A 19,126-nucleotide genomic window follows, 5' to 3' on the forward strand; every position below is an offset into this window, starting at 1 on the left:
CCCGACACAATCACTTAATGTATTTTTAAGCCAACGTGTTGTTCCTACGTTAGGAAAATTCGTGGCCCCGGAAATGGCCGATTGTTTTCAATTTATCAGATGTTTTACGTAGCGAAACACTTGCACATCAGCAGCCGCTTATCCGTTATTCTGTACGTACCACCAGAACATTACGTAATACTCCCGTGAACTGAACATCTCTGTCACCCGATTGCTAACCGACTGACAGAATTTTTCCGAAAGGGCTTGCTCTACCCCCAAGTAGTTTCCCATCGTTACGTTGTGAGTTCACTGCCACCACGACAACAAAATTTAGGTAAAAAGAAACCCGCGTTCTAAGAAAACACGTGCTTTGCAGAAGTGCAACGGACGAACCGTCGTGCAGTTTCACCCAAGCGCGGGCTCCGTTAATTTACTGTCAGGATACCCAATGCTTCGAGATAGAAAGCAAAAACTACGTTTTCCTCGAGAAGCAGAGAAAAAAATTTCACGGACACATGTTGAGTTGACGCTGCTTAACCTTGTCCGAGCACCTTAGCAGAGGCCGGAGCGGACGTTTCGCTACAGAACGCAGGGAACTTTCATACCTGCAGACTGAACTTCAACCATTTGAGGATCAACCAGCAACGCATACCGTAACAGAAATATCTGGAAATCGTTAAAGTGCTCTATGTATTTAATTATACGCTTTGAACTATTCCATCTGATACAAAATACAAGGAAGCATAAAGCATAATGTACTTTTTGTACATATTGTACTTATGAATTTATATCTCGGAAACTACCTCTCATATTCGGTTGATTATTCATTCTGTTTTAATCGAGAAGGATCAGCCTTCCTGAATAAATTTCTTCGAGGTCGAAAAATCATTTTTAAAATATTAAAAATTGTTAACAAATTCTTATTGTCCATATTTTACTTCGAGGTTGCGATTTTTAAAATCCGAAATAAACACTACCATATTCGATGACGTGTTTTCCATAAAATAAGCCTATCGGTAGGGTGATGCGGTACATATTAATGTCGCAGTAAGTTATTAAAGGCAGCACTGCACCCCGGTTCAGGTAGAAGAACTGGACGCTCCGCTATTACCCCTTCAACGTGGATGAGAGCAGCTAAAAAGAAATACGTATCAAATATTTTGATTATAACTACAATCTCACAGAGTTGTATAAAAACCGACGATTGTCAAAATTCGGGATGTTGTTCCCTTGTGAGTCTACGTCTGCTACGAAGCCGAAGCAATTAGGTCGTAAATAACCGGAACGTCCGCTCCGGCCTCTGCTAAGGTGCTCGGACAAGGTTAAGCAGCGTCAACTCAACATGTGTCCGTGAAATTTTTTTCTCTGCTTCTCGAGGAAAACGTAGTTTTTGCTTTCTATCTCGAAGCATTGGGTATCCTGACAGTAAATTAACGGAGCCCGCGCTTGGGTGAAACTGCACGACGGTTCGTCCGTTGCACTTCTGCAAAGCACGTGTTTTCTTAGAACGCGGGTTTCTTTTTACCTAAATTTTGTTGTCGTGGTAGGAGTGAACTCACAACGTAACGATGGCAAACTACTTGGCGGTAGAGCAAGCCCTTTCGGAAAAATTCTGTCCGTCGGTTAGCAATTGGGTGACAGAGATGTTCAGTTCACGGGAGTATTACGCAATGTTCTGGTTTAAAACATCTGATAAATTGAAAACAATCGGCCATTTCCGGGGCCACGAATTTTCCTAACGTAGAAACAACACGTTGGCTTAAAAATACATTAAGTGATTGTGTCGGGTGATCAGTGTTAGTCGTCGTGCAGTGAAGTGAGTACGTATTCTGTGGAATAACCAGGACGCACTTGACGTTAGAACCCTTAACTTCGGCTGGTGAGGTATACCTGCGGTCACCTGCGAACTGGACGATACCCTGCCATAAACCGTTTCGGCCGTCAATGACCAGGATCGGTTCAGTGACCTAGTGACACAGGTTTGCAAACTGCAGGTGAATTTCTGAAAGGGTGAGTTCTAATCAATTTATTGCTGACAATTATTTTTTTAATTTACCGCAAGCTATGGCTTATTTCCGGCGATAATTCTGCAAGTTTCTGTACCTAACTTTTTCTTCGGGCTTTTTGAAGACACTTATTTATTATCAGTAACATTGTTGACCGTTATTAAACTACAAATTTTTATACCAATACCGAACTGCGATCACTTCTCGTTCATTCTCTGTTACATTACGTAAAAAGGAATTTACAAAAAAAATAAATGTGCATTCGATTTTTTACGTTACATACTATATAATTTGCGTACATTTACGTTTCATTCATTAATCTCTTTAAATAACCTACGACAGATGATAAAAAGTATGATTTTATTTGTTACGTCTTTTTTATTTGACCTACCTTTTTATCTGACCTACTTGTTTGGAGCTTCGTAGTACAAGCGTAGCGCGTAGCCACCGCTAGCGCCGGAACTCGGCTGGCAAACTCGCGCTCTAATTGGTCGCAGTTTTTCGTTAATATCTCGGTAACGAAGCCTCAGATTACATTGTTGCTAAGGAAAAAGTTGTTCCAATTCACCTCCCGAGTTCCTCATTTCCGGGTCGGAGGACATTTTTGGGACACCCTGTATAGTTCGAGAAATACGATTCTGGTCCGTCTCTGCCACTAGTCCATCTCTCCCGGATTTACCTTAACTGAGGAAATGAATTTCCACTTGAGACTTTTTTCTTACAAATTAATTTACAAAAATGTGATTACATTCAGATTGAATGGTCTGCCTGATATTCACTTATATTTTCATACTCTTATGTGCATGATGAACAAAACATTAAACAATATTCTATACTTACCTATCTACCTCAACTCATTGTTTTAACAAAACCAAATGGTGGATACGACAGTTGATATTAATTTCGTTTAATTTCGTTTAAAATTCAATCACTAATACTACTGATGAAACATTCTCGATTCACGGGATGGTTTCTATGTAAATTCCTCTACTTCCGTCTATACAAAAGAAGAATATAGATTCGCCACGTAAATGAAATAAATTGTTTGAAAACCGTGCGCGCCGTGACGATTCGAACATGTTAAGACCCACGATCCCCCATTGTGCCGAAACAATGAACAATGAAAGACAGTAAACAAGGGACGAGAGAAGTGAGGTTCCTCCTTTTTGTTTCAGGCGGCGGTTTGACAGCGTTCGGGAAGGCAGTAGTCCAGGAAATGAATAGGCTCGGAATGCTGATAGACCTTAGTCACACAGCGAGGGCCACCATGAGGGACGCTTTAAGGGCCAGCCGGGCACCCCTCATTTTTTCTCACTCGTCGGCCTTTGCCATTTGCAATTCCTCGCGAAACGTCCCCGACGACATTCTAAAGCAGCTGGTACGCCACGTAATACCTCATCATAAATTCGAGATTCACCTCGAAATTACCTGAAACTTCTCGCCATCTTTCAAATTCCTTGATTCTTTAAATAACTGTTCCTCGCGTAAACAATAGATACACCACTGTGTAATCCACCATTTTCGTAATAGAAAAAAAAACAATATATTGGGTCAGTGCGAAAGAATTGATAGACTTTCTGCAGATGATGTGATCCATGATTTTGCGAAAACAATAAATACTTATGTATGTTGATATATTATGTGTCGATGTCAATGTAATACAGTGAATTGTTGTTTAGCTAAAGTCGCGATTGAGTGCTTTATAGTCGAAAATAAAATTGAAATTGAGCTTCTGAAAAGCAATTTTTAAAAACGAAAGGAATAAACGTTACAAACACCGCACAAAACATTTGCGATCAGTTTGGAGAAGCTGTTTAGTAGTTCCACTTTGTGTTAAATTGTAAATTTATTAATATAATTTAATTATATGCGTGAATTCACTATATAATTAATATTCCAAAAATTTATTCATTAGAATAACAATTTCTATTGAAAATACATATTTTATAAAAAAAATCTTTGTGTATTTCATCAAATTACCACTATATTATAATTTAATTTATTATTAGTGTACTCTTTTAGAGCATAATCCATAAAAACTTTTGCACTGGTCTAATACATACATTAAATCGAAATTGCCTTCCGAGTTTCCTTAACTCCTTGACGCACAGATTTTTATTTGAATATATATTTTTAAACCCTTAATGAATTGGGGTCATTTTATCCTAAAATAATTGAAAAACGTGATTTTGAATTTTTTCATTTTTTTTCTGCTTAAAAACCAGTAATGAACAGGAGAACTAGTTGAACAATTCGAACACCTGATAGCATAAAACTATCACTGTGTAACATTTCTATATTCAGTTGAGACTGCGGTATATTCTACTTACAACCATGCCTCAAAGAGTTAAACAAGTAACATAGATCATTGTACACAAAAATAAAATGGTCCTCGCATTCAAATTGATATCCTCGTTTCATTTTATTTCATCGGTAGTGTCTTTATCTTTTGCTAGAAGAAAACTAACATAACGTTACTTCTGCGTACACGTGTAAGTGAATATGCATTCGATTTCCTTAAAATTCAAAAAAACTCGTTCTGGTAGGGTAATTACAGATATATCAGCATGAGAAAGACGCTCACACTTAGTAATATCCCAGTCAGCTTTCTGTATAATCCAACGTCATTTTTATCAGACACAACGGCAAGGATATCGTTGAAGTATTATCATATCATTACCAAAAAATTATATTGCCATCTTATTAAGAAAATAACTGATTACTTATTAGTACCTAACATTCAAATGATTTTCTCTTACGAAAAATGTCTTTTTGTAACAGTATATTAACATAGCAACATTTATTGTATCGCACTGTCACAAGAAAAGTGGCACAGGTCGAAAACGTAATATAAAAATAAAATAAAAATAAGCATAACGTAATTTTTCAGGAAAACGAAAAGAAATTGATTCATTGCGTAGCATTTCATGTTTTCAACAAAGCGAAAATAACATGAAATAACTTGAGGTATTAGACTTCAATATATGACATTTTTCTGGATGGTGAATCTACTACTTATTAGACTGTGTAATGAAAGTCAACATAAATTCCGAAAAAAGTAATTTTATGATTTCAGTGATTGTAAAATAAGAAATATGAAATCCGTCATTTTAACGAGTTCAATTGTTCTAGTGTTAAATACATTTCCTATTAACACTAGAACTATCAAAGCAATCAAAATCACAAACTCATAAAAATTACTAAACTGCATGTAACAGTATATTGTCCGAGATTCTTTGCAACTTTCACGGCAACACACAGGGTGTCCCCAAAATCGTGGTACAGCCGACCGGGTAACGATTCTACATGCAAAAATAAGTAAACAAATAACATTTTTTCATTTAAGCTTCGTTTTCGAGCTAATGGAATTTAAAAACCTGCTGGATACGCGTGCAATTGAATAGGACTTGGCAACCACGTCTGTTCATTACATTCCGTTTCTACTTACTATCATGACGAATACACGCGTTTCAGATTAATTTTCACAAACGAAAAAAAATTTTTTTTTTGACTTATTTTTTCTTATAGAATCACCTCCTGCCTAGTTGTACCACGATTACCACAAAACTCTGTCCGTTTTACCAACCTGACAAATACTAACACGTTCATCATCGGTAGTTCTAGTGTTAAAGAGAAGAATCATTCAAATTACTTTCTATGCTCACCGTGTGAAGTACCATTCACTCGATAAACCTTTCAAAATACCTAATTATCCGTACCGCAGAACACACAATCCGAAAATCCAACAAATAGACGGTCGAACAATCTATTGACGAAACAATGAACCAGTGATATCAGGAAGCCCGATTCAGAAAAAAAAATCGAGACACGCGGTCGAGGCGAGATGCAGTTTCGTGAGAACATTGCAGTGGATTCGCGGGTCGAAAGTACGTGCCGCAGTGGCTCCGGTCGGGAACGCAGGGGGGGGCGAACAAAAGCGGGTGTGTGCGGTTAAACGTCTGAGGCTCCGACCGGACGAAAGCTGTTTCGCTTTTTCATCAATCATCTCCGAAATGATATTACCATCGCCGGTCTGTCCGCCAGTTCGGATTCACGGACGTGAAATAGTAACACATCCCCCGTGTATAAATGGATCAATTCGGATAGAAAAGCCCGTTTTTCGAAGTTTGGCGCGTGTGGCCGGATCAAAAGCCCGTGAACTTTATTTACAGGCTGCTAACCGTGGACTGGTGATGGTGACGTTTTATAATTACTTCGTGAAGTGCGGCTCGCAGGCAACCGTCTCCGATGTCGCCGAGCATATTTACTACATTAGGAACTTGATCGGCGTGGACCACATCGGTGTTGGCGGTGACTTCGATGGTATCAACAAGTACGTATATTGTTATACCGATAAGAAGGATTAAGGGAGAGCCTAGTGTAAACGGGCTAAAAATGAATCAATTTTGGGGAATTTCTTGTGAAGAAAGTATTAAACCAATCTGTTTAAAACTTTGAGAATACTTTATTGTACAGTAATGTCTCGATGAGTGCGACGTACTCGGATCCGCTTCGGAGCATTTATGACAAGGTGAAAAGATTTTCAGCTCCTCATAAATTTGTTTTTCATCCGAAGCCGAGCGTCTGCTTAGCTTCTGTTTAATCTGTTTTGATTGGTTGCAGGGGATGACCCCCTCCCAGTGGTGGGAATAACGTCGTTGTTCGTGTCGCATTCATCGAAAAATCACTGTACTAGCTAACAGTAAATCTGTGTCTGCTAAATTTTATAACTGTCTAAACTTTATTAGAGGGTCAACAAACAGTCATAAATGACTGAACAGGCGTTTGTAGAATTGGAAGATCCACCCTTTCAAGTATATCTTTCAATCTATCAAAAACGAGTATAAATTACTAATGATCATTATTACATTGAATGTTGTTTATGCATTTATAGCACCTTTGAACGGGAACAATACAATAAACTAAAGGTTTTAATAATGTTTCATCCTATTGTGTATTATTATGAACATAGTAAAGTCTCTACGTAGAATTCGAAATTCTGTTCAATTTTAATTTTTAGATATTAGTATCGAAAATTATGTATTTGCATAAACTTCTGCCGTCTAATAATATAATCAATAATAACCTACAAATATTTCTGAAAATTTCGATTTTCATAAAGTAAATTAAAGAAACAATAATTAATTCGATCAATGCCGATGTTTATTAACCCTTTCGCTCCCACTGTAGCCATATGGCAATGTATTTTAAATTAGAAAATAAAAAACTGGTATCATGTATGTTTTCATATCTGTGAGTCACAGCATGAACCTACATTTGTAATTTTATTCTTTCAATAAATCATATTTTGCAGCATTTTTTACTTGAAAAAAAGTTGCATTTCTTCACAAAATCTCATAATTCTTTCAATTTTGAATTATTTAGCTTCAAAATAAGTTCATACTATGAAGAGAATGTTAAAGAATATGTATATGTTAGGCTGGATCAGTTGGTTGAATATTCTTTTGGGTAAATACCCCGGCGTGGAACACCTATTTTGCGTACAGGCTGCATATAAGTCATTAATAACTATAATGTTTATCGATTTGTCATGAAAATAACGATTTTTGAATTCAGTTTAATTGTACAATAAAGTATTCTCAAAGTTTCAGTGAGATTGGTTTAATACTTTCTTTACAATAAATTCTCAAAAATTCGAACACTATTATGCTATTTACACCAGGCTCACCCCTTAAGGGGAGAGACTCTGTGGGCCGTGAGCTGTGTCCGTGTGATGCCACAAACAACGGGAACCGTGTATGTATACGCGATGCACGAGAGAAACATTCGATTTCGTAGAATCCAACTTCTGCCTCGATAATTGCACAAATGAAGATTTCGCGGGTAGACTTCACTACAGGGTGGTCTGGTCCTCAGATATACCAATAAACACCATACGTTGAAAGAATTAGAATTTTAGAAATTGTGCGATTGTGACAGACGCCGATGAAGGAAGCACACAAGATGGCTGCTCAAGTCATATTTTGTCAAATCACACGATTTAGTTGTTCTCGTCAAAAGCTGGCCAGACCACCCTGTACACCACTGTCACACTATCGTAAAATGCTATTTTAGTTAATTTATCACTCGTGGAAAGCGTAAGTTGAATTTTACAATTTGACGCGTCCAGACTCAGGAATATACAGTGGTATAGTTCAAGGATTCTCCGCTAGGGGCGCTTATGGTATTTGTTAGTCACTTTGACCATTTTACCACCGAGTATCGATAAAACAAAGGGAATCGGTAAATATAACCTCACAACACGTGCTGGATCATATCAATTGTTTTGTTACGCTGTTGCCATATATTCCCACATGTTGCCACATGAATACCTACCGCCTAGGCCTATGGCTCGTGGCGACATTTCGATTCTCGCCGACATACGAAAAGAATGGCGCGACGGTATACCTTTTCTATTCGTACCTGCAATGATGCTTATTTTTTTAAACAATGGAATTACATATGAAATACTAGAAATGGTATTCCCGAGAAACAAATTGTAAAAATGATACAAAATATATTCTGGGTATTCTATACAGGGTGTTCGACAACTAGTGGGAAACAATTTAAGGAGCGATTATTTCAGGCAAAATAAGACGAAAATCAAGAATAACGAAAATACGAAAAATGCTTCGTTTGTTAGTTATAAGCGTTTATAAATTGACCCAAATTATGGCAATCCGCGCGCACGGAGTGTCATCGGATCACGGTTCATCAGGGTCGTATAGTCACTTTAAAGACTCAACGACGTGCAGGAAAAGTCGGTAGAACAGCTGTTTACTTACCCCGTAGATGTCCATAACTTGTGCCCGCGATATTTGAATCGAATCCACTTGAATCGCATTAACTCTGATTACTCGATAAAATTGGCAAGAAATGTAAATATCTTCTTACCAATATTATCGAGTAGAGAGGGTTAATGCCCCCTCTAGTTGTCACGTACCACAATTGTCCTGTCCACGAGTATCCATGAAATTAATCCGCACATGCACGTACACCACAGAAGTCCGCGAAAAGTGTCCACACACACCGAGCGATTGTCCCGACCGCGAAAAATGTTCACACACTGCGCGATTAAGTAGACCCGCGAGCTGTTCCTCCGTTGGGTTTAACACTCGGCAGGCTACACAAAACCAACACTCAGAATAATTAATTTAAAACTATTTAACACTAATTTTTAACCTACTCTAATTAATTTATAACATCTATGTATACTAATTTCTAACATGCAATAATTAATAAAACCTACAATATTTAATAAAACCTGCAATAATTAATAAAATCTATAATATTTAATAAAACCAACAATAATTAATAAAATCTACAATATTTAATAAAACCTACAATAATTAATAAAATCTACAATACTTAATAAAACCTACAATAATTAATATAATCTACAATAATTAATTTGCACTATTTATAACGACGACATACGCGACACTACTAAATAATCACTACGTTCTCGCTAAATAAACTAAGACTTAGTTTTCCGAACATGAGCACTATTTGCTCGTAGAATGCAAAGGGCACCGTTCGGAAAGGACAACTGATATTGTTGAACTGATCCTTCCTCGTTAGGATCGATGTGGCGTAATAGGTCGATCCCCACTCTTTCATGGTCAATACTTTTTGGGAAGGAAGAACTGCATGACAAAGTGTCTTGGGTATGTTGGTAGTCAGAGCAACATCTGTATTTTTTTCTCATACACCATTCGGGGCCACTTGGCCATGATACCGAAGGTGTGCGAGTCTGGATATTATAAAACTGTTTCTTGTCTTCTGCAGTGCGACCACCCGCGGATTGCCTGCAACGTGTTGCTGCCATCGACGAAGACCTTGCCAATTGTGTTTTCGGCCGTCCCTCTTAACATTCACTTGTAAAAAGAACTTTCAACCTCGAATTCCAACTCCATGTTAGAAATGGTTCATATTACACAGAATGTATGTGTTTAACAATTTCCTTTATTTTATTTTATGTAGTTTCATCATACATCGTAGTGCAGGTGCGGCAAATTTCATCTTAGTTTCATTCTAATATCATTCTACGTTTTGTATGAGCCATGTTAATTGCATATTGTTTTTTTGCGGAAACAAGAACCTCAAACACTTGGAGTAAGATCGAAGTGGTAATAAAATATGCTATGCACATAAAACATACAATAAGTCAATATTCAATATTTCAGGAATAAAGATATTATCCTATCGAGCGAAGCTTCGAACGATAAGCAATTAATGCATGCACGACAGGAGGACAAGCTAGTCCATACAGTCACTCCCTAAATAAAAGTCATTCTGGTACGAATGACACCAGCCGCTTACGGTCGACCGACGAAGGCGATTTGCTACCTAAAACGGAGCGCGCCGCTGTTTATTCCTGAAATATTGAATATTGACTTATTGTATGTTTTATGTGCATTGCATATTTTATTACCACTTCAATCTTACTCCAAGTGTTTGAGGTTTTTTACCGCAAAAAAACAATATACAATTAACATGGATCATACAAAACGTATAATGATATTAGAATGAAACTAAGATGAAATTTGCCGCACTTGCACTACGATGCATGAAGAAACTACATAAAATAAAATAAAGGAAATTGTTAAACACATACATTCGGTGTAATATGAACCATTTCTAACATGGAATTGGAATTCGAGGTTGAAAGTTCTTTTTACAAGTTAATGTCTAGAGGGACGGCCGAAAACACAATAGGCAAGGTCTTCGTCGATGGCAGTAAGACGTTACAGTAAATCCGCGGGTGGTCGTCCTGCAGAAGACAAGAGGCAGTTTTATAATGTCCAGACGCGCGCTCCCTCGGCATCGTGGCCAAGTAGCCTCGAGGCCCCGAGTGGTGTATGAGAAAAAAATACAGATGTTGCTCTAAGAATATACGAAAAGAAACGCGACCTCCAAGACACTTTCCCATGCAGTTTTTCCTTCCCAAAAAGTATTGACCATGAAAGAGTGGGGATCGACCTATTACGCCACATCGATCCTAACGAGGGAGGATCAGTTCAACAATATCAGTTGTCCTTTCCGAACGGTGCCCTTTGCATTCTACGAGCAAATAGAGTTCATCTTCGGAAAACTAAGTTTTAGTTTATTTAGCGATTACGTAGTGATTCTTTAGTAGTGTCGCGTATGTCGTCGTTATAAATAGTGCAAATTAATTATTGTAGATTATATTAATTATTGTAGGTTATATTAAGTTTTGTAGATTTTATTAATTATTGCGAGTTTTATTAAATATTTTAGATTTTATTAATTATTGTTGGTTTTATTAAATATTATAGATTTTATTAATTATTGCAGGTTTTATTAAATATTGTAGGTTTTATTAATTATGCATGTTAGAAATTAGTATACATAGATGTTATAAATTAATTAGAGTAGGTTAAAAATTAGTGTTAAATAGTTTTAAATTAATTATTCTGAGTGTTGGTTTTGTGTAGCCTGCCGAGTGTTAAACCCAACGGAGGAACAGCTCGCCGGTCTACTTAATCGCGCAGTGTGCGAACATTTTTCGCGGTCGGGACAATCGCTCGGTGTGTGTGGACACTTTTCGCGGACTTCTGTGGTGTACGTGAATGTGCGGATTAATTTCATGGATACTCGTGGACAGGACAATTGTGGTACGTGGCAACTAGAGGGGGCATTAACCCTCTCTACTCGATAATATTGGTAAGAAGATATTTGCATTTCTTGCGAATTTTATCGAGTAATCAGAGTTAATGCGATACAAATGGATTCGACTCAAATACCGCGGGCACAAGTTAACGACATCATCTACGGGGTAAGTAAACAGCTGTTCTACCGACTTTTCCTGCACGTCGTTGAGTCTTTAAAGTGACTGTACGCCCCTGTTGAGCCGTGATCCGCTGACGCTCCGTGCGCGCGGATTGCCATGATTTCGGTCAATTTTTAAACTCTTATAATTAACAAACGAAGCATTTTTCGCAATTTCGTTATTCTGGATTTTCGTCTTTATTTGCCTCAAAGAATCATCTCTTAAATTTTTTCCCACTAGTTGTCGAACACCCTGTATACAAAAAAATGGGATACTATGCAAATCTGCTGTATAAAATGATATTTATTTATCTTTTATTGACATAATTGATACGGGTATTATAGGCGTACACATATATTTCGTAAAAGGACGCAAAAAGAACATTGAATGGACCTATTTTTTCGATGAGAATTTATTCAACGAATAAAGATACTTTCTTTATTCGAAGAGCATTTTCCTATTTAGCTATGTTTTTGTGCAAAATAGTTCGGAAGGTCATTAGAAATGAAATATATATGTTTAAAACTCATAAAATGTGTGGGGAACATTGTTAGAAAAATGTGAAAGTGTGTGATAAACATGCTTCTTGCGCGCAGAAGAGAATATAATGATGTCAGAGAAAAATGGGTCAAATCAAACATAGATACTTTTAATACCTACAAACTGAGACATAGTACGTTAAAATCGCTGTACATGTTCAGTTGCAAAAGAATTAAATCTGTTAAAATAAGATCTTCTTTTAATTGTTTAATACTCGGAGGGATTTGAACATAGAGCTTCGAAACTTTAAGAGAATATGGCATCCATTACGATAAAAAAGCATGCCAAATTTCAGCACTAAATATTTCTTAGTTTTTACAAAAAGGCATTAATTTATCCCAAACGCGTCTCTGAAAAAGTTGAATTCTCCACCTCGGACAAGTCGGATAGCAAGCAGCGCGGATAATTTTTACTCTTTGAGAGTTGTACTATCATATAGATTTCAAATGAAATGAATTTTTAAAATTAAATCACTGAAAAGTAGCTCCAAAAAGTAGGTACCTTTTTTTCTTGTCAGCTACTTGAATAACATCGTAATTTTTTATTCTATTGTAGGATTTTCATATATAATACTGTAAGCTGTAAGGTGTGAATAATGTGTAACAGTGTATGTGTGTGTGTACCTTCTCGACATTTCAATAAAACAATATTGATTTAAAACAGCTTTAACACTAATCGGTAATATTGACTTTTTAAAACATCTACTATTTTCATAACGGACGTGATGGAACGAAGAGTGAATGTGTGTGTGCGTGCACGAGGCCACGATGTAGTAAATTAGCCACGCACCCGTGAGGAGTTTTCCGTTGACAACGACGAAAAGACCTCCCGGCCGAGAAGGGTCATTCTTCGGTTCGAGACGATTTAGAAAATATGTTTGAGATACATCACCATATTTCCTCTGTAATTCTATTCTTCTTCCATACAATCTCTTATAATCAAAGACATCGAATAAACCTTCGATCAACTTTTGCCAGTACGAATAAAAGCGCTGGGTCCGAGCTGGCGAAGGTCCGAGACCAGCGACCGTCCATCGGCATACAATGTAAGCAGGTAACTCATGGTTATCATTTTCAATTCGTTCGTGACACTTTAATGAAAATATATTGAAAAATGTAAAAGTGTAAATTTTCACTTATGCATGATTTCTTACCTGTTTACATTGTATGCCGATGGACGGTCACTGGTCTTGACGTCGACGTTCAACACTAGGGAAGCGCGCAGAGTTGGGCAAAATTGATATCTAAATAAACATTTCGAATAATGAATAAAAGAGAAAAAAATGTTATTCGTCATTCGAAGTTCGAATAAGAAAAGTACATTTATTCGACGAGCGTCGAATGAATAAATTTATTCGACGAGAATTATCCGACGAATAAATTTTTTATTCGTAGTGTCTAATAAAATTTTCATCTTTATTTGTAGCTTTTATCCGAAGGTTTTGAACACACCTTCAAATACCTCTGGCCAGCCAGCCAGCTAGCTCGAAAAAACGCGCTGGTAAGCATCGAGCGTCGAACGTCTAAGGCCAACGACCGACCATCGGTATACAATGTAAACAGACGTAGATGAGATAAGGAATGACGCACGAATGAAAATTTAAACTTTTACAATTTACAATATATATTAATGAAAATGTCATAAATGAATTGAAGAGATTATCCCGATTAAAATGCGTCCAAATTCCAGTGTAATTGAACAATGTTACTCATACATAATGTTGCGGATAAAAATGATACATTATTGAAAATATTCCGAATGATATCGTATGTGGTCTCATTTCAACCGGCAGAATCTCCTCAGTTCATTCGTGACACTTTAATAAATGTACTGAAAACTTTAAAAGCTTAAATTTTTATTCGTGCGTTTCATTCCTTATCTGTTGACGTTGTATTTCGATTGTCGGTCCCTGGTCTTTCACGTTCAGCCCTCGGCCTTTCGCTCGGCGCTCAGCAGCACGTTTATTCCTACAAAGCTATTCGAAGGAACAGTCAACCGTCAATGTCAATACGTGCGCTTTGAGTTCTTTAGCCGACGGTGGGAGAAGCAGACAAAAAAGTTTAAAAGGCCGCGTATCGATGTGATTCATATTGTACTATCCAAAATTCTATGCTGCTTATTTATTCACAGTATATTACAGTTTAGGCGCGGGCGCAGTGAAGATGATACGGTAAGTACGCATGCGGCAGCAATTAGTTGTTAGTTCAAAATCTATCTCCGCTAAGCGGCGAATGAAAAGATTGAGGGAGCGTATGCTATTAATTGTGTTCTTTTTGCGTCCTTTTTATGAAATACAGGGTGAGGCACTTAAAACCGGCCACCTGAATAACTTGGCTGCTATTGGCGATAGGAAAAAATGCATCAGGCCAAAATTATTTGGTATCGAGGGACCGGGGTCAAGGAGATATGAAGGTCATGTCTGTTTTTTTAAATGGAACGGTATGTTATTTTACTTACATTCTGATAGAGTATTTCAAGATGAATACAATGACCTATTAGAAAGGTCATTCGGGGTTTGGGTTCAGCCCATTGTGCTGGAAAATAGTATACTTTGAGGAAATGATCAAGCACCGTTGATTTATTTATCCAACAGTGACACGCGACTAATACAAGTGTTCAATATGGTGACCTTGAATATTGATGCATGCTTTGAAGCGTTGCTTGACGGATAATACGGCATGTTGAATTTCAGGTGTGTTTATCGCGGCACAAGTTCTTCTGATACGCTCTTTCATATCTTCTTTGGTTGTTGGTATTTCATTATACACTTGTTGCTTTAATTTTCCCCACAAATAGAACTCCAGAGGTGTTAAATCTGGAGAACGTGCGGGCCATTTATGATTTCCTGCACGACCAATTGAGTACTGGAATTGAGTACTTATCAGTGCAGAATGAGCAGGGCATTCATCTTGTTGGAACCACATAATTTGACGTATGTGAAGCCCAATATTTTCCAGCAGGTGTGGTAAAAGTTCCGTTAAAATGTGTTTATATCTCGAAGTGTTTAATATGCCATCGATAAAATAAGGACCAATTATTTCACCGTTAAGAAGTCAGCACAAAACGTTTATAGACCAAGGTCTTTGTTCATCCACTTCTCCCAGCCACCGTGGATTTTCTATTGACCAATAATGCATATTATGACGATTTACTTGGCCACAGTTTGTAAATGTAGCTTCGTCCGTAAACAAAACTTTAGTCAAAAACAGCTCATCACTCTGTAATTTCTGCAGACCCCATTCACAAAAATGTCATGTAATTCTTGGTGAAGTGAAACATGAAAAGCGTGGAATTTATTTATATGTAATATTCGCAAAACACTTCGTTGACTGATGCCACTTTCACGTGCCAGCTGCCTTGTATTAGCATGGGGAATTTGTGTTACAGCTGCTAAAATGTTCACTGTATTTCGATCATCAGTTGCTGCCTTGGATCTTCTTCGTATTTCGTTATCTATACGTCCAGTTTCTTGAAAACTTTTAATAACATTCGTAAATGTAGATCGTGAAGGTGTGACACATTCGGGAAACCGTTCAGCATACAAACGGACTACATCTCTTACAATTTGGCGACATTCTCCATAAACAAAAACAATATCTACTTTTTCTGCAAAACTTCTTACACTTCGCTCGGCAGAGATTCTCATAAACGACTAATCATAGTATCTACAGATGAAGTGTACAGCGTGATTGAATGTTTATTTCCATTCAACGACTCATAACAAGAGATTACGAGACAGAGATGAAGTAATAATTTCAACAACCAGAGACGGCAAGGAAGTGTTCTTCCATTTCCTCAAAGTAAACTATTTTCCAGCACAATTGGCTGAACCCAGTCCACGCATGACCTTTCCAATAGGTCATTGTATTCATATTGAAATACTCTATCAGAATGTAAGTAAAAGAACATACCGTTCCATTTAAAAAAACAGAGATGACCTTCATATCTCCTTGACGCCTCTACCTATCAAAACACTAGTAACATCGGATGATCAGCCCCTCGATACCAAATAATTTTGGCCTGATGCATTTTTTCTTATCGCCAATAGCACCCAAGTTATTCAGGTGGCCGGTTTTAAGTGCCTCACCCTGTACGTGTGTAAGTATATAACATCTGTATCAATTAGGTCAATAAATGATAAATAAATATTGTTTTTCGGGAATGCCATTTCAAGTATTTCGTATGTAATTTCATTAATGAAAAAAAATTAGCATCATTGCAAGTACGAATAGAAAAGGTTTATCGTTGCACACATCAGTACGTAAGTATTGTTTCATTCTCGAATCTTCTGAAGGGGTGAGACTATTTTGGGGCTAACTCCGAATAGATCGAAGCGCTGATATAAACAATCGGACGCTAGCGAAGACACAAAATCGATAATTGGGACAGCTTAATAATACGACATCTAACAGCAGTACCTACAAATAAATTTTTTTCCCCGTTACCATCAAATTGGGTTTGTGTATCTGCTAGGCGAAGCCACTGTTCCTGATCCGTATCAATTTTTCCTACGCTGTGCTTCATGTCCCGCATTAGAATTCTACCTATCAGGAAAACGATGGAATACCTACGTCTCGTGGCGAGATTTCGATTCTCGCCGAACATAGGAAAAGAATGGTGCGACTGAAAGAGATTGGAGCACGAAAATGTTTACGTACTAATGTGTGCAACGATTAACATTTTCTATTCGTACTTGCGAAGATGTTTATTTTTCTTCATTAACGAAATTACATACTACACACTTAAAATGGCATTCCCGAAAAACAATAGTTATTTATAATTTATTGACGTAATTGACGCAGGTGTTATATATGTACTTACACATGCATTTCATAAAAAGGACGCAAAAAAACACAATTAATCGCATACGCTCCCTCAATCGTTTCATTCATCGCCCAGCGGAGAATTTTGAACTAACAACTACTTGCTGCCGCATGCGTACTTTTTTTTTTTTTTTTTTTTTTTTTTTCGTGAGGAAATGCGTTACGCACCCCCCCGCATCCCCCGACGGGGAGGGGGCGGGGGTAGTGTGGGACTCACCCCCCGGACTGGATGTCCGGGAGGGATACCCACTAAAACCTCACGGTGGCCGGGCTCGGCGCTGTGCGGGGAGGCACCGGGATCTCTTGCGAACACGACCGGTACCTCCCCAGCGCCCGCTTCGCCAGTGGACGGCGGAGCGCCCTCTCTGTGGTGGGGGAAGCAGAGCTCCCCCCCCCACCGAACCGCGGGTGCCACAGTCCCGCGGTCCCAACAGTCCCTTTTAGTCGCCTCTTACGACAGGCAGGGATTACCGTGGGCGTATTCTGTCCCCCGCCACACAGGGGAGGCCGCATGCGTACTTAGCGTATCATCTTCACTGCGACGCACCTAAACTGTAATATACTGTCAATAAAAAAGCAGCATAGAATTTTGGATAGTACAATATGAATCACATCGATACGCGGCCTTTTAAACTTTTTTGTCTGCTTCTCCCACCGTCGGCTAAAGAACTCAAAGCGCACGTGTTCACATTGACGCTTGATTGTTCCTTCGAATAGCTTTGGTCATCAGGAATAAACGCGCTGCTGAGCGCCGAGCGAATGGCCGAGGGCTGAACGTTAAAGACTAGCGACCGACAATCGAAATACAATGTAAACAGATAAGGAATAAAATGCATGAATAAAAATTTAATCTTTTATAGTTTTCAGTATTCATTCATTAACGTGTTACGAATGAACTGAGGAGATTCTGCCGGTGGAAATGAGTCCAAATACGACATCATTCGGAGTATTTTCAATAATATATCATTTTTATCCGCAACATTACGTATGAGTAACAATTGTTCAATTACACTCGAATTTAGACGCATTTTAATCGGAACAATCTCTCCAGTTCATTCATGACATTTTCATTAATATATATTGCAAATAGTAAAAGTTTAAATTTTCATTCGTGCGTCATTTCTTATCTCATCTACGTCTGTTTACATTGTATGCCGATAGTCGGTCGCTGGCCTTGGACGTTCGACGCTCGACGTTCACCAGCGCGTTTTTTCGAGCTGGCTGGCTGGTTGGCTGGCCAAAGTTATTTGTAAGTTCATTCAAAAAATTATTTGACGCTATGAATAAAAAAAGTATCTTTTATCCGTCGGATAATCCGCGTCAACGAAAAATACTTTTTTCATTCGAATTTCGAATAAGGAATAAAATTATTTGATCTTTAATTCATTATTAGAAATTTTTATTTAGATATAAATTTTGCCCAACTCTGCGTGCTTCCAAGTGTCGAGCGCAGTGATGCCAGAATCGTGGTACTGTTTACCCCCACCACTCTCCCACTATGACGTCCCGGCTACCCTCACTTTACGTCCACCGTGCTGGCACACACAAGCATAACCAAGCCCTGTCCGCGTTGCGTTGGCCGTTCGAGAGACGGTGAGCTATATTTAGAAAAGAGTGGGGGTAAACCGTACCACGATTTTACCATCCTGCTGCCTTGGAAATCCTGTTCGAATATCACTGCGGCGAAAATTCACGTTCTCGACGCGATGCCCCGCAACCTAAGCGCATCAGCAACAGTCTGGAGACCCTGTTTGGTTCCCAATGCGGCGGTTTTACTTTTTATTTTCAATTATTTTATAATTTCACTTTGTAACCTCTAAGTAAAATAAAAAAGTTAATAAATATTAATTCGGGAAGCATTTAAAAAGAAGAAAATAAATGTTTTCCACTTCAATATCTAAATTTTTTATTATATACATACATATTATGTTGTATACACATAAATTATTTTTACAATTAGATGTTATCCTTACAACCCTACT

At 38.0% G+C, this 19,126-nt stretch overlaps 1 protein-coding gene across 1 annotated transcript in view; it reads left to right on the forward strand.

Annotated features, from left to right (window-relative positions):
* The first annotated feature begins 3,108 nt into the window (after positions 1-3,108).
* Positions 3,109-19,126, forward strand: part of LOC107190795 (dipeptidase 1-like) — a 34,830-nt gene continuing 18,812 nt past the window's right edge. The window contains exons 1-3 of the mRNA XM_015579678.1: positions 3,109-3,118; positions 3,164-3,366; positions 6,161-6,321. Coding sequence (XP_015435164.1) covers positions 3,109-3,118; positions 3,164-3,366; positions 6,161-6,321 — 374 coding nt within the window. The remainder of the gene's footprint in view (positions 3,119-3,163; positions 3,367-6,160; positions 6,322-19,126) is intronic.

The sequence above is a fragment of the Dufourea novaeangliae genome, unplaced genomic scaffold (assembly GCF_001272555.1).
Source record: "Dufourea novaeangliae isolate 0120121106 unplaced genomic scaffold, ASM127255v1 scaffold220, whole genome shotgun sequence".
NCBI classification, from domain to species: domain Eukaryota; kingdom Metazoa; phylum Arthropoda; class Insecta; order Hymenoptera; family Halictidae; genus Dufourea; species Dufourea novaeangliae.